This window comes from Pangasianodon hypophthalmus, chromosome 13 (genome assembly GCF_027358585.1).
Source record: "Pangasianodon hypophthalmus isolate fPanHyp1 chromosome 13, fPanHyp1.pri, whole genome shotgun sequence".
In the NCBI taxonomy this organism is placed as follows: domain Eukaryota; kingdom Metazoa; phylum Chordata; class Actinopteri; order Siluriformes; family Pangasiidae; genus Pangasianodon; species Pangasianodon hypophthalmus.
Genome location: NC_069722.1, coordinates 5,620,452 through 5,638,263, shown reverse-complemented (window position 1 = coordinate 5,638,263; position 17,812 = coordinate 5,620,452). Strand labels below are relative to the sequence as shown.

Here is a 17,812-nt window from a genome sequence, read left to right as displayed (position 1 = left end):
CTGAATCATAAACAATGCAAAACAATATGTATTTTTGTCTGTCTAAAACATCAAAAGTTTTGATGTACTAAATGTACTACAGGTTTACCATATCTTAAAAATAAATTTAAAAAAAATTGTAAATTCTCCCAAAAATTTCAACTGAATAAAGTTGAATTTCAAAGTCCCTGACCTGGGGACTTTGAAAATGATCAACTGAAACTTAATGAGCTCCACATCAGAAACATATTATATTATATATACATATATATATATATATATATATATATATATATATATATATATATATATATATATATATATATATATATATATATATATATATATATATACACACACACATACATACATACCCACACACAGTGCTCTCTCTCTATATAATTACAGTGCTCTACTGGAAGGCGGAACTAATAAAAGACTTCTAATAATAACAGATTTTCATGTTCAGCATCCCAGCGAAATGCCATCATAGACCTTGTTGTTATTATAGGAACATGGATTAGGACGTGGCCCCTGGTCAGAAACAATTATGAGACTGTATGAGAAATGTCCAGGCTGTCATCAAAATGTAACCCATCAGAAAAAAGCCTAGAAGCGTGAGCATACCTTCATTATGTTTTTGTCAAACTCACTGATCAGTGATGTGGGAGTTGGAGAGACTCCATAGGCCTGAGTCTGACACGTTTTTATTTCACTAGATATCAAATTTCTCAGATAATGATTCTTCTCATTATTATTATTTTTATTATTATTATTATTATTACTGTGATTTGAATGGAAATAAAATACCAGCTGGAAATGGAGAATAAATTCAGGTCAGGTTTGAGCAGGAATCATATTAATATTACAGTTAAAGTTAACTGGAAAATCTTTTAAGGTACATAAAAACATGCAAACTTGGTGGTAAAAAACACAAGCAAACTTGAAAAATATGCAAACATTTTTAAGCTGTTTAGTTACTAACAGGTTCCATAGAGGATTGCATCTTTCACATGAGTTAAATAGCTTGCTCTGATGCCTCCCAAGTGGTGTAACGGGGGGGGGGGGGGGGGGGGGGGGGGGGCATACTCACTCTCAACTGCTAATCACAGTGACACTAGCCAATCGTGATCATCTGTTAACTCATGCATGAGGCAGGGGACGGACAGTGCTTCCTCAGAGTCTGTTACACTATATTAGGGAGAAAAAAATATCACCCCTAAAAATAGCATGTGTTATCTGTTTGCCATGTTTGGCTTCATGAATGTGCAATTTGGGGGTGTTTCTACTTCAAAGTGAGAAATACAGGGTAGTGTTTACGCAAATAGATTCATTTTGCACCTGGAATGCAATTTAACGCAGCTTGAAATGTCACCTTGGGGGTCACTTTTGTACAGAAATTGTGTGCTCAAATTAATACAACCAAAGGGCAGGTATTAATTTTGTGAAAGGCCATTCTGTCAGTTGAAGACAAAAGTATACCATTCAATATACCATTCAAGTCTGCGTAATGAGTTTATCTCAAAACAGAGTGTCTCAAATAATGACTTAATATTGCTACATTAGATATTCACACCTCCCACACTGACAACACTTGTTTATTTACATTTGCCTCATTAGCATAATGCACACTCAGGTCTACAAGCTTTTGTTTTATATTCATATTATAGTTTTTTTTTTTTTTTTTTAACACATCTCATTGCCTTTAATGTCTGTTACACTGGGGTTTTAGTTCATTTGTACTAGCATTCTCCTTAAAATCTAAACTCACTGTGCCTGATCAGAACAAAGACCACACACAGAAATCTCATTTCTTTATTGTTTTTATCTCACTACTTTGCATGTGACACCCTTCATGCAAATTTGAATTGTAAATCAAACGAGCATGGCCACTAACTGCATGCAAAATCTATTAGCACAGTTGACAACCAAAATAAATAAATAAAAAAATCTTTCTGCTTCTTCAGTCCACATTTTCTAGCCCTGAATTTTTTTGGGCTTAAAGGCAAGTGTTTGTGTTTAGAGGTGGTAGAACAGACATTGTTGAAAAACCCCATCTCAGATGCTTCTATTCAAGAAAAATCTAGCAAACTAAATGCAGGTCATTTGCGTAATCTGGATGGCACAGCCAGAGAATCGAATTAAGCAGGTGCTTAACCCGCCTCTGAATACATGTAACTTTCCCTGCATAAATATTTGCATAAGTTTTGGACTGAAGTACGGCCCTCAGTTAGAAGAACGTTTACTGATTATCAGTGTAGAATAGTGTAAAAGGGAATACAAACATGCTTTTCATAACTAAAATTAAACAGTTCCCTTTTGTAATTTGCATATGAAAACTGCAAAAACGCAATAACAACTGATGTAGTTTTTAGGGACTAAAGTGAAACATTACTGGCTGTGAGCACTCACGTGATATACTTCTCCGATCTGTTGAACTTCTTCTCCAGGTAGCGCGCTGACGTCTTGCTGGGGATCTTGACCATGGAGAGCTCTTTGTTGTAGCGGGTCATGTTGCACGGGTTCCTGCACATGCAGCTGCTGCCCTCCACCGATGAAAGAGCGGCTGCAGAGAGACGACGATGAGGACGATGAGGACAAGGTCAATGAGATGTGAGGAGAAAAAGACAAAGGTTATGTGCGAGGCATTTGGGTGGGGGAGTGGAGGGGCATTTCCCTTGAGAAAATGTGTTGAATAGCACAGAAGCAGGATATGAGGTGACTGATGAGGCAAACCTTCTGCAGAAAAATACAGTCCTGTCATTGTCTTAGCAAGTCTCAGCTAAGCTTCTGTTTGTTTTTCGTTTCTTCTAGTTTCTTCTTCTTGTTTGTGAACAAGAACAATTAATTTTCTATTATATTCAAGGCATTTCAACCTGGAGAGCATAAACGTAAAATCTTCTGGCATTTCCGTGCTTCCCAAGCAAGTGCTAATTTGCATATCAATTAGCTTCAGTGATATTTGTGATAATTTTACATAACATTTTAAATTACGTATTTACATTTTACCCAAAGTGACTTACAATTGAGACAGGATGCAACTGAGCAGTTGAGAGTTAAATGTTTTGCTCAAAAACCCAACAGTCTAGCTTAGCAGTGCTAGGATTTGAAATCATATCCCTCCAAGCAGTAGCCCACTTCCCATTTTAATCTGTATGTTGCTTATTCTTAGATTTTGTGTTTTATGTTATTGAAGATTGTGTTATGTGTTTACTTGTGTAGCGTTGTATTGTTTTAGCATGCTGGTTTGTAGTCAGTGGTCTCATTCTTGTCATAAACTTGGGTGAAACTTTACTCGGCCTTGTCTTGGTCTTGGTTTCCGACGCCACCCATGACTCTAACATCATTTACATGAACAAGTAATGTTTCTGTTACAGTACAAAATGTAAATGTGTATCTCTGCATGCTGATTTATATAGCGACTATACATTTCAAGTGACTGTGTTTCAAAATACTTCATTAATTTATGTTCAAAAATAATATAGCACAAGTACGGGTTATGCACAGATGTATTTGGTCTCAGAACGTTGCATGAGCCAAAACAAAATCTTTCGTATACTTAGCAAATTCTGTGTCATTTCATTTACCTTACACATGCTCCCTAAACCCCCAATGCAATGATATAAAATAGGATTACACCACAGTGCTTGCTAGAAGAATGGCCTGTGCTTAACATGTCCTATGTATGTCCTGTGTACTTATTTGTAAAATAATAATACCAAAGTAGATGGGTTATTTTAGTTAATTCAATAGAAATTTCATGTCGAGTTAGGAAGATACAACAACCAGCAAATTAACCGATTTGAGCGTCTGGTCTCGGGCTTGACATGGACTTGGCCACGTGTGGTGTTGGTTTCGTCTTGCTTTTGCCCCCATCATACTCGGTCTTGACTCCGACTCCACTGGCTATGGTCATGGTCTTGACTCGGTCTTGGCTAAGGTGGTCTTGAAACTTTCACCCTTTTCATGTTTTCAGTCGTCACCCCTGCCCATTTTCCACATAATTTTCAGTTTGATGGCTAACTATCAAGCGGAAGTTTTGTGATGTATGTGCAAATTGCCAATAAAAGCGCTAGTGTGTTGTAATAGCAATGCTTCCTGGTTGTGCTTTTGCCTCACCAACACAATATGATTAAAACATTTGTGAATTTGAAACAAAAAGGTGATTGTTAGTCCCTGTCTCTCTCTCTCTCTCTCTCTCTCTCTCACACACACACACACACACACACACACACACACCCCAACAGGAGGACCCACCCCCAACATCTTTGTATTACTTAATAGCTAAGATTAATATAAGTAATATTTTTCCATCTGTACTGTTATAAAAACTGAGGAGGTGACCTGACCAGTGGGACGTTCCCTGTAATGTAAGGCTGAATCACTGCTCTTGTAACCTTGTCAGATGTATACAGTATGTGGATGTTTGACAGGCTTTGCAGGAGTTCTCACTCTCCCACTGTGATGCAGCTTGATTGGGACCAGATAAATATGCATGTCTGTGATATACAGGACCATGCTGTGCTGTCTTATGGTCTCACATGATATATTTCTGCTTACTGCAGGGCACAGTCTGAGAACTGCTGGGTTTTTTTTTTCATTACTGACTTTATAAAAAAAGAAAATCTTGGCATATATTTAATAAATTATTGTATGACGATATAACTTTCACAAAACAATTTTAGCTGCTTGAAAAATCTTCATATTATGTAAGTGAAATCTCTGTTACCATATATTTGATATACATGCTACACATCCATGCTCTGAACACAGTGTTAACTGCTGTTAACTCAGAACGGTCCTCTATGTGGTGTGTGCTATTGTCACTACTCATCATTCACTCACTAAGAGCAAAATTGCTGGAGTATATGTTATGAAAAATTAGGAAATCAAGTTTGAGAAATAAACAAAACAGTATTAGTTATCCATAACTGGTACAATAAAAAAAATCTATATATACATGTATGCACTCACTATCCACTTTATTAGGAATGCCTGTACACCTGCACATTCATGCAGTTATCTAATCAGCCAATCATGTGGCAGTAGTGCAATGCAAAAAAATCATGCAGATACAAGTCAAGAGCTTCAGGTAATGTTCACATCAAACATCAGAATGAAGAAAAAGTGTGATCATGGCATGAATGTTGGCAGCAGATGGGCTGGTTTGAGTACTTCGGAAACTGCTGATCTCCTGGTTTTTTCCCCCACAAACCACAGTCTATAGAGTTTACACAGAATGGTGAGAAAAGCAAAAAAGAGTTCTGTGACAGGCTTATTAGATAACTTCATGAATGTGCAGGTATCTCCTAATAAAGTGAATGGTGAGTGTATGTGTGTGCATACATACAGTATATATATATATATATATTACTGTGCATACATACATCAAGATGTTACAAGACTGAAGGCAGAAAGACCCACAAACAAGCAGCAACTGAAGGTGGCTGCAGTGAAGGCCTGGCAAAGCATCTCCGAATTTGAGTTTTGAGAACATGGGCTCCAGACTTCAGGCAGTCATTGACTGCAAAGGATTTTCATCCAAGTATTAAAATTATGGTTATATTTACAATTATGTCACTTTGTCCAAATACCATTGAGCCCCTGAAAATGGAGGTACTTTGCTTAAAATGGCTGTAATTCCTAAATGGTGAACGCCATATTTTTGTGGAACCTCTTAAAGCCGAAAGTCTACACTTCGATCAGATCTTGATTGTTTTTTTTTTCAAATCCAGAGTGGTGGTGTATAAAGGCAAAATCACAAAAACTCTGCCATTGTCCAAATACTTCTGGACCTGACTGTATGTGTGATATATATATATATATATATATATGTGTATGATGTGTGTGTGTGTGTATGTGTACAACACTCAAATGGAAACGCTACAGAGCATTCCTGTCAGTACAATTGGTTCAATAATATGCAGGTGGAAAGTTAATGGAACGACAACTAATCATCCCTGGACAGGTGCGAAACGCAAGATTTCACAACGTGCTCTCAGGCTAATAATAAGGAAGGTAAAAGAAGAGTCAGCAGTCACTCAAAAAGAGTTGCAGGACGACCTGAAAGCAGCAGGAACAACAGTTACACAGAAAACAATAAACAATGAACTGCACTGCAATCATCTCTATTCCTACACCTCATGCAAAACTCCTCTGCCAGAAAAGAAGCACAGAGATGAACGTCTAAAAGCAGTTAGAACAAAACAAAACAAGAGAGTGTGAATACTTATTTCCCCTCATTGTACATAAGGAGGCACAGCTGCGAAAGGAACTTGCAAATTCTGCCAGGAGAAAAAAGTGAAAATTATATTTTTAGCTAAACTCTTCCTTCAAGCCCCAGCTGACATTTAGAAATCATTCACCATGAAACAGCCTGTACAACATGAAAGGTACCAGAGCGCCACTTTGTAAAGTTCAATATTTCAACCGGGTTAAACCCTGAGCTTCTGAAGCACTTTTAATGTGAACGCAGGCCTGTATTTTCACCGAAGCGGTCTCTCTCTTGTCCTAAATAATGCAGCTTCACTTCTTTTCATCATGGATGTATCAGATAACGGCAGGTTTTGTTTATGATTCATCTGCATGCTGGAAGCATAAATCCTTGCTGATATCTAACCCTCACCTCCATTTCTAATTCGCTCAGAACTCACAAAACCTCCAGCTATGACCTGACCTTTCTCAGTGACATTTTAAAAATCTTGTTCCTCCTCTACCTCTGTCTCACCTTTTTCCTCTACTTTTTATCTCTCATCTGTATTTTTCTGTTCTAACTGTCCTCTTATTCCCTCTGGTCCTAATGTCTGAGCTACAATCAAGAAGGGCACAAGAGGAAATTATGCATTCATTTAGGACAAAGTGAAGAAGATGAAGACATTTATCTTATACCTTTTAAGTGTGTTAGGTTTAACTGCTATTCACTTATCACAAGTAACAAAAATTGACAAATATTGTATGTTAAGTAAGAAATAAAACACATTTGGGGGCATACTGTTACAGGAGAATAATCAGGGTGTGGTGTGATGCAACCCTACACTTCATGGATTTACTGTTACCACCTGAAGATGATTTCTTATAATAGCATGCCACAAAATCCTTTCATACCACAGCAACTTGCCATTTATTACAAATTTCTATTAATGAATGACACTTGCCATTTTTTATCCATTTATAGTTACATTAAATGTTGTGGAACCTCCACGAAACAAGTTCCTGTTATTACTTATGCTATAGCAGCTATAAACAGTCGTTCCCTCACCAGCCTCTCTTATCTCTTATTTGAAGTTAATAATATAAACAAATGCATCTTATCATGTTAGCACAGGAAACACAAACTCCTTCAACCTGATGACTGTCCTGTGGCAGAAAACTTAAAGTGTTACAAGTCACTGACACTGGAGACTCCTTCCATAAATGTTCATTAAATGTCCCCTTTACAGAAAACCTCCATATTAACAATTACACACATTTGAAAATGTTATTTATTAGTCTTGGATTATGTGGATCGTCTGCCACACCCGTCCCTGTGTATGAGCTGTTACTATAGAAACGATTATGTATTAAAACAAGCTGGAACTATTGTCAGACCTGCCGTTACAGGAAATTATTCAACATCTTCTGACCAGTCAGAATTGAAAATTCATCAGCACTGTGGTATAAGATAATAATAGTGAAAAAACTAAATGGGAAATCCAACTTGGATGTTCACCCTTTGCTTTTATAACTGCTTTCACATCCTCTAAACAGCTTTTGGATCCTCTCAGCTATAATATTCAGCCCACTCTTCACACTGTGCCTGACATCTCTGTCCTCACTCTGCCAGATTACTTTGCCAATCTTTGCCCATTCTCCTTGACATTTCTGTTTTAACGCTGACAGATGTCTCGCTCACTCTGGTCATCTGGCCTGGAAACTGAGAAGGTCATGATTTTGATTTTGCTTCATGTTTTGGATTGTTGTATTGTTGCAGGATTAGGGCCACATCAAGCTAATGCATGGCTCAGGGGGTGATGAATATACACCAACACTCTACAATATACCACTATACTGAACATTTAAACATTTAAACATCCAACATCCAAAGATGAAGAGATAAAGAAGGAAACCTACTCATCCACTAACACAAAGCTGCATGACATTAGATATTTTAATGTCATTAAAATCACTCTTTAAATAAGGCTTGGTGACACTTTCTACACAACTTTCCTATTTCACTACCAATCACACTGGTCATACCATCCAGTACTCCTTATCTACACTAGGCTTTATAGCTTCAAAAGCACAGAACAGAGGAACAGAGATATGGTGGATTTGGCAGTCCATCATTTTGTTTGTACTTTTTGCCAGAGTACGGAAATAGCTGTGGGTCATGTTGAAAGCTGGAGGCTCATTTCCAAAAGTTTTTTTTTTTTTTTTTTTGCACTCCCAATCGCCTATCGACTGTACAGAAAGCTCAAATGAAAACTTTCCTCAGAGCACTGGAGCTCGGCTCTTCTAGCTACGCTAGCTGTTATGTACCACTGTGTTCATTTTGAGCAGCAGAGGTGAAAACCAAGCTTGCCTTTTTTATTCTTTTTTATTCTATACTCATTTTAAACAAAAAAGATATATATATATTTTACTTGATTTAGGGCATATATATATATATATATATATATATATATATATATATATATATATATATATATATATATATATATATATATATATATGCCCTAAATCAAGTAACTGAAAACTTTACCAAGGCAATGAATTCAAATGTTCACATTACTGCTGGAAAATTATTCAACAACGAAACAACCGAATAATTAAAAGAGGTGAATTTTGCTGGATTATTTACACAAAAGTATTAAAAATATATATTTAAACATACACCATACAAAAATACACAGCATGAATTATTCAAAGGAATCGAACTATTCCTGAAGAGCAGTCAGGGTGAAGTGGAGAGCAGCTGATACTTTTTTTTTGATAATCGTATTTTGAGAAAATTTAAACATTTGTTTATGGATACCGTGGTTAAGGTTAAGGTTATATTTAAGAGAAAGGTGAAAGGTAGTCTTATTAAATACAGGTCACTGGTTAATGTTCGAATCAGAATTCACATCACATTCACAAAATGTGATCTCAGTGACTTTGATCATGGCATGGCTGTTGGGGTCAGATGTGTTGGTTTGTTGGTTTGAGTATTTCAGATTGCTGATATCCTGAAATTTTCAGACACAACAGTCTTTAGACTACGCAGAATGGTGCAAAAAAACAGAAAAATTCTACTAGTTCTGCAAGTGGAAATGCCTTGTTGATGTCAGAGGTTAGAGGTTAGAGAGGTCAGCGTACTTCAAATGCCTAGACAGTCACCAGATCAGAATGCAGTGGAGCACCTTTGGGATGTGGTAAAGCGAGATACTGCATCCTGAATACGCAGCTGACAAATCTGCAGCAGTTAGGTGATGCAACATGGACCAGAATCTCAAAATGGTTCCTTATTGGAATCCATGTCACGAGGAATTGAGGCTGTTCTGAGAGCAAAGAAGATCCTACTCATTATTAGTACGATATTCCTAATAAAATAGCGAGGGAGCGTATATATGTTTAATATGTATAATTCTCTCTCTCTCCCTCTGTGTGTGTGTGTGTGTGTGTGTGCGCTTTAGTGCTCTGTTGTCTGATAAGGGATGTGTGCGCATCTTGAGCAGCTCATTATATTTCAGAGAGTAGAATGAATAAGTATTGGATGAGATATTAAAATTCAGAGCAGGGTTCCTTCCTCTGCTCTCTTTCATGCAGTGTGAGGGAGGAGTCTGATTTTAAAGTGCTTTTAACTAGTCAGATGAAGGGTGTGTGCATTTGTGAGGAGATGAAACACTTACCGAGTGCAGGTTCAGCACAGTCTTTATACTGTTCAGGAGTGCAGTACGGAGAATCTCCTATAAAGAGAGTTAACATTCATTTATTGTACACTTACAGCTCATCTTTTTGTCCTCTACCCTTCATTGTTCATCAGTATCAGTTTATGAGCACAGGACCGCTGCTGGCTGGATATTTTTGGTCGCTGGACTGTGAATCAACCCTGCAGTGACACTGAAGTGTTTTAAAAAAAAAAACCTTATAGCATAGCGATTCTGAAGTCTTGCATCTAATTCTCAATAACAGCAGCTCTGACAGAAGTGCCGGCTGCAAGGCAAATCCCAGGGTTCTATTAATGCGCTCGTTCTAATACAAGTCCCTTACAAAGGGTTTCGTATGGCTGATGCTCCTCATACTTTATATAGATTAAAAAAGTGTGTAATTGTTGATGTGAAGTTTTCTGTGAAGAGATGTTTATTCATGGAATAATTGTTTATTCATAGATATTTATGAAATATTTATGGAAGGAGTCTCCAGTGTCAGCGCTTTATATCAATCAGAGGTAAAGCTGCACCTTTATGTTTTCCCCCACAGGAAAGTCTTCAGTTAATCATTAACACAAGCTGATTTTTTTTTTTGTCTTATTAACGTAAAGGGGAATGACTGTATATAGCTTCTATAATGTAAGGGATAACAGGAAGTAACTTGTTTTGCAGACATTCCACAACATTAACTGTGACTGTTAAGTGATAAAACACTGTATTGGTTGGCATATTGCTATAGTGTAAGTGGAACTAAAGACTTCATGATGTGCTGTTATTGGAAAATAATCAACTTCTGGGTGGTAACAGTAACTCAGCTTCAACTCAGTTGGGCCACATCACACCAACCCATCGTTTCCTCTAATTTCCTCTAATCAAGGAACACCAGCCCCAAATCATCCACCACTCAAATAATATCTCACCAGCAGTAGTTCTATGGTGGTCTTGTTCCATTGGTGCATAGGGTATAGGGGAATAACAAATTGATTTCCCAGGCATTAATTGTAATCCTACAAAGTGAGCTATGGCAACTCATAAAAGAGCAAATGACTATAGATTGATAAGAGTAAAATCAATAACACTTTACTTCAACCCTGCATCATGACAGACATAACCATTTCATACAGCTGTCATGCCTGATATCATCTGCTGTAATAATAATTTTTAAAAAACATTTAAATAGAAATAGAGTAAAAGAGAAAGGATGTGGATGAAGAGTGCTAGAAACGGACCGGGCATGTACACCATCCTGCAGTTACAGTTCTCCACGATGTAGCGTGTCTCACACTCAATACGGCACGCTGTGACACTGTACACCTCGAAGAAGCCCAGAGCCTGCGACACACACTCTCCCCATGGAGGCGGCAAGTACGTCAGCTGCAGGAGAGAGAGAGAGACAGATGTAGGAAACATTTTACATATACTGATATAAAAACGTTTAAAGAGTTTAAACAATGTATTTTAAATAGATATGATGTAGACATAGAGAGAAAAGGTATATTAAGGTCTATTACACAAGCACGCACACACACGCCCGGACACACGCAAGCACACACGCACACACACCTCTCGAGTCATAGACGTCTTTTGTGCCACAGTTAACAAGCAGGTTCTGCCTTCTGAAGTGGGAAGAAATAGTTGTGCAGATGTCATGTGGCTTCCGAGAAGTCAGAGTTGTAAGATCATTGGAAATTTTAATGCAGTTGAGTGTAACACACGCACACGCACTCACAAACAGAGATGTACACTCAGAATGAACAGCAATGAGCGTCCATCATGTTAGTGAGCCTGGCAGTTAGAAAGTCAGAAAGTGAGCCTGGAAGAAAAAGTAAGTCTGCTATTACACTTGGCCTTTTTTCTTTTACAGAAGAAATGTGCTGACCAGAGTGCTATTTGTGCTGACATCTCCCACAATGTGCACACTGTAACTCTCTATATTCACTCAGTAACAAAACGAACCATTTCACCAACACTTTGTCCTCTTTGTCCCAATTTTTCTTGCTTGCCCCCTGAGCTGTGATCTGATTGGTTGTTTAATGTTACTCAAAGCTTTCTCTCTGCTAAGTGCATTTCAACAGCGAACTCATTCTGCTCATCTTGCAGCCACTCCCTATAGAGTTACATGTAAATTGTGCATTGGTGGTTAAAAAATGTGTGAAAGCAACCAGAGATAAAGAACAGAGGAGAAGAAAATGGAGATTATTAGAAAGCATGTAAAACTCGGGTGAAGCAAAAGAAGGGACTCTCCATTCATTCTTCTCTTAAGCAATTAATGCATTTTGGCTTTCTGCATCTCTCTCTCTCTCTCAGCATTGGAACAGGTAAATCAGGAATGACATCATTATGTTAGAAGAATAAAAAAAGTATACACATACTTTTGTACTATATTTTGTATTTTGTAGTGATTTTTATACTTTGCCGTCTAGCTCTTTGCTAATCTTTGAATACATTTTTATACTACTGTGTTATGCTAGCTTTTGTATACTACAACTTTATTAGGGGTGCCTTTTCTTTTGGAAGCCTGTCTTGGGTAGTAAGAAATCTAAGTTAGCGATAGTACTGCAGATTATTTCTCACAGCCTAATTCACTCACGTTAATTCTCTCACAGCTTCTTTTCTTTCAATAAACTTGCATCAGAATGACAGATCTGGTGTACAGCCTCTGATTTATGTAATGACTCTCGCTTCCCAGTAGCACAACATGTCTGATGTTAACTTGTTTTAAGAGACAATTTTTTTGTGTTAAAATGTTTAGAGTGTAGTCATATAAAGTAATGATGCCATGTGGCTTCCCCCATATGAGTGTGAAGAGAAGAAAACGTGCCTCTCAGCCCCAAGATTAAAGAGTCAATATCCAACCCGATCCCTATCAGAAAATGATATCTGCAGGGGAAATGAAATTTTGCCAGCACTGCCAGAGATTGAATCAAAGCTACATATGTCAGCTGAGGAAGATGACATGACTTATGGCTTATCCTATTAGCTTAGGCATGACAAGAAAAAAAGCAATCAGGGCTGAAAGTAAGTGTCATGGGGCAGAAACTCAAAAGACCACTTAGGCACAGATTATTACATTTAGCTCTAACTCAATACTAACTGCTTTTGCCGGCAGACAGCAAAGCTTTGAGGATATAGCAAAGCCAAATTACTTTCAAAATACAGCAGCCTGAAATTTCCTGAAGTGATCAATTATTTCTAAAGTGAAATTAATATTTCTAACGTAAATTATTCATACGAGTTTTAAAGAGGATGTTTGAGCACATTACTTTGGGAGGAGCTCTCTAAAATATGATATAACCTTAAATTATGCATGTTTGTGATATTTTATTATAATATATATATATATATATATATATATATATATATATATATATATATATATATATATATATATATATATATATATATATAATAATAATTTATATGTAAGAAAAGCAATAAGTGTTCTTAAGCAATAATGAAGTGCTTAAGAAGTGCTGTTTCTGTTACACACAGTCCATAACAAATCTATTCTTTGTATACAATATAACCTATAAGACAGTAACAAATTGTACAATATAGCTTACACACCATAAATAAATAAATGTGCATGTGTATATTCTAACTACAATACATTATACAATCTAACCATTAATAAACCTATACTTTAAATACCACCTAACCTAAAAACAATAGGAAATGCATCTTCTAGACATCATCAAACTTGTAAACTAATAAATAATGCAATTTAACCTACAACCAGGTAATAAATTATACAATCTAATAAATCAAGTAATAAATGGAACCTTGATACTAACAAATCTGTATACATGACAATTTAGCCTAATAAAATTACAGTAAAATATATTCCCTAAATACTAGCTAACCATACACAGTAATGAATAATGCATCTCACTTAAAAACAGTAATAAATGTACATATATACAGTACTCAATACTTCATAACTTACAAACTGATAATAAAAAGTACAATCTAACGTACATGCTTTAAATACCATCTTACCTAAGAACATATAGTATATAGCCACAAAATACCATCTAACTTACAAAACAATAATGAATTATACAATATAAACAGTAACTGCCTGTTCCTACAAATCAATCATAAACACTGATTTTATAGTATAGTATTTATAGCTAGCATACAAACCTGTAATACAAGGATGGAACCTTATTTACAAACCAGCATACTACAATTCAACTAAGCTAATTCAAACCAGTAATACATTACAGAATCTACAGTACAAACCAGTAAAATTCAACTTTAAAGAGTAATAAATAAAACAAGTTTATTAGGTTATAAGATGCCTCTGCTGCTAACAAGTCTAGTCCTTTCAGATGTTTGACCTTCCTGCGACCTTGACCCCATTTGAATCAATTCCAAAATATAAAAATTTCATCTGCTGGTTACAGTGATAATTCCATATAAATCCTACAAACACCTACAAAGAACCATTCGTTCTTGAAAATCTCAGACTGACGTATTGACGGACGGACGGATGGATGGACTGGCAGACAACCAGAAAACATGCATTGGCAGAGGCATAAAATTTCAATGTACAACTGGGTAATAATTGACATAATATAATAATAAGTCAAGTAAAGACGCTTTCTATCAAGCTTAATAAAGTTTGCAGTAATGATATGAAATGATACACTCTAACCTATAACCCAATGATAAATAGGTCCTTTAAGCCCCATGTAAGCCACAAAGCAATAGAGTTCAATCTAACCTGTAGAATCTAACCTGCACCTTCTATCTGCTCAGAGCTGGAAGCCAGTTCATACTGTTTTCTTCTTTTAGCTCAGTTTCAGTCCTCATGCACATTTAGACTGTTGAGTCACTGTTTTAATAAAACCTTTGATCCTTCACACTGACCTACCCACTCACTGTGTCTCATGACTCAATTATGCGATATTACAGAAGGATAAAGTCATTATGGCAACTCCACACACACACACACACACACACACACACACACACACACACACACACACACACACATTGTGTGGATTGTTAAGCCTTCAGACCTTCAGATAAGCTTCCACTTCATGCTCAGCCAGATGACATTTTGGGGATTTCAGGGATTATTAATATGGTATGTGCTTGAACAATGTACACAATGTAGGCAGGTGACAAATTACAGAGAACCACTGGCTCTATATGCTATGGGGGCATTTTGTTTTCTTTTTTGCTGGGATGCTTTGGCTCCACTTGTGTCTGTAGAGAGAAGCATCACTGCAAATCAATAGAATCGTTCTTCTGACTGATCACCTTTATTCTATGATGAAACATTTCTATCCTGATGCAAGTGGTCTCTTCCAGGATGACCACGCCCCCATCCACAGGGTAGCAGGGCTGGTTTGATGAGGACGAAAATGATGTAAATCGTATGTTATGGTTGTCACAGTCACCAATTGTACACTTATGGGAGATTTTGGAGCAGTGTATTACACAGTGCTATCCACCACCATCATCAAAACACCAACTGAAGGAATATTTTTTTTTGGGAAAAATAAAAGATGTTCATCACTCCAGTACACTTCTAGAGACTTGTAAAATTTATGCCAAGGTGCATTAAAACTGTTCTGGTGGCTTGTAGTTGCCTAACACCTTATTTAACACGTAATGTTTTTGTGAAACTAACTTTTTGCATAAAGTATATTTTAGCCATTTTCCATCAGAAGTTAGATTAGATGACTGCACAAACTTTCCTGCTTTTTATCATAGCCATAAATGAATTTCTGCTAGGTTTGTAATGACTTCTGGTAAGCCCTCCCTCACAGCACAATTTAAATAAGAGCCAGCTCCAAAGGAGAGCCAAGTGCTCCTTTTTTTGTAAATGGCAAAAAAATTATTTTGGCCTGTAGGCATAAAATAACATATAATGCCAATTGCAATGGACGGACTGGGGCTTTTTGTAAGGACGTCAGTTCCATTACCTTGGTAACCAGTAGGTTAGAATGGCAGGCCGATCAAGGGCACAGGGCAGCAGAGTCACCTTGCCTGCTCCAGCCTCTCTCCAACTAATGAAATGCCTTTCATCAGAGCTAAACTGCATAAAAGGCACCAAAGTCAGGTTTTTTTTTTTTTTTTTAGATTCAAGAAAAATAGACTTCAAGCCCTCAATGGATAGACTACTAATGGTTTTGAAATGTGGTCTGGCCATGCCATACAGAGCTGTTCTTACTGCTTAGGTTGCAATAGGAGCAACAGACACACTAAAAACACAACCTTACACTACATATATAATGCACATACTATATAGTGGTTTATATCTCCGTGGCAAAAATGAGATATAAGGTGTGACATTCTAATGTAGAATATTTTCATAGAAGCCATATGTGGGGCGTGAACTTATTCTTATTCTTATCTTATTTCTGAGGAAATGCTTCACATGGTCAAAATTTGACATTTTCTACTACAGCTATATAGTTCTGAAAAAGACAGACGTTCCTCAACTGAAGGATATTTCTAATTTGCATGCATCACAAACAGAAGTAAACTTTTAACATTTTAACATCTGGCTACCACCAAAAGTAAAAACAGAGGATATTACGTTTCAAGATGTCAATTCACTGAAAAACGCCCCACATATCCCTACATTTAAAGGCTAATCTACTTATGGAAAACAACATTCCTGCCAAAAAGAATGATAAGAATTATAAATTTACAATAAGAAATGCATTCTCAAATCAGCCTCTCATCCTCATCACCTGAGGTAAATATGTCTTGGAGAAATTAAACATGAGCCTAATCTCTGTCTCTTCACTCCACTGATCTCTGTACACTGATCTCTATTTCCTCGAAGGGAAATAATCTCTGATTAATTCACTCAGTTCTGAAGAGATGGGAAAGAATATTGTTGGCAAGAACATTTGTCAAAACCTGATCTTCTGATTATTTTTTGGCTGTTTTCCAGATTTCAAACAGTGACATCTGACGGGGTTTCTCAGACCGCTACACATTTTAAATATTCAGACCCAGAATCACATATTAGTAAGCCTCACCAAGGTGCTGAAAGACTGAGCATACCCAAGACAGTGAGAGAAGGAGGAAAATGAAATATTCTTGCAGGAAGTCTCGAATTCTGCTTTAGGGGTAAGAAGCCTGAAGGAAAATTCATTGGCTGGTATTAAATTCACTGTCAACACACCACCATCCCTCTCTCACCTTCAGCCATTAACACTTGAAGTGAAGTAAAGCAGTAGTATAATAGCTAAACCATAAGACAAACCATAATCCTCAGTAATAATAAACCATGAGTAATGGTTCATTACAAAATGCTGTATTCAGAGTTAAATGCCCAGAATAAGGAGTTAATAGTAAAATTATGTACATGATGTTTATTTGAATTCTTATTTGTATATCATTACATTATCCTAAATTGAATTTTTAGTGTCTCTTGATTTTATGCTGCAAAGTTTTTTTTTTTCTTCTTAAAGACAAGTGCTGTTGAAAAACTCTTTCCAAGAGAACGCTACCCAATTTTAATAATCTGAAAAGTAAATTAAGCACCTGCAAAGCATAACGTTGAATAGAAAACTATGCCAGAGTAAATATATTTAAGTTTCTGACTTAAGTCACCCAATTTGAAGACAACCCAAAGTAATTACCACTTAACTGCTAACTAAATAATGAATTAGTTAATGTTTATGCCATCACAGTTCCCAATGAGCAGTATGTATTAAAGCTTTAATTAATATATGGTTAATTAATGGATAACATTAGTGGTTAATTAATGGATATCTGAAGTGATGCTGTGAATGGTGGGTTCCAACATTTACATCCAGAAACCAGCTGATATGCAACATTTACTAACAAACTGCAGTTTATGTTACTTCACATGGGTTTATTTTAGTCCTTCATGGAATAAACATTGATTCTTTGTAATATTTACAGTTTATTCATACTGAAGTTCATGTTTTATTATGTTGTAAATAATG

At 36.5% G+C, this 17,812-nt stretch overlaps 1 protein-coding gene across 3 annotated transcripts in view; it reads right to left on the bottom strand.

Annotated features, from left to right (window-relative positions):
• The window catches only part of asic2 (acid-sensing (proton-gated) ion channel 2), a 522,441-nt gene that overhangs the window by 9,158 nt on the left and 495,471 nt on the right, over positions 1-17,812 (bottom strand). For all 3 annotated transcript variants that reach the window (XM_026916897.3, XM_053239373.1, XM_026916896.3), the window contains 3 exons: positions 11,099-11,243; positions 9,849-9,905; positions 2,392-2,545 (listed from right to left, as the gene is read on the bottom strand). In XM_026916897.3, coding sequence (XP_026772698.2) covers positions 2,392-2,545; positions 9,849-9,905; positions 11,099-11,243 — 356 coding nt within the window. The remainder of the gene's footprint in view (positions 1-2,391; positions 2,546-9,848; positions 9,906-11,098; positions 11,244-17,812) is intronic.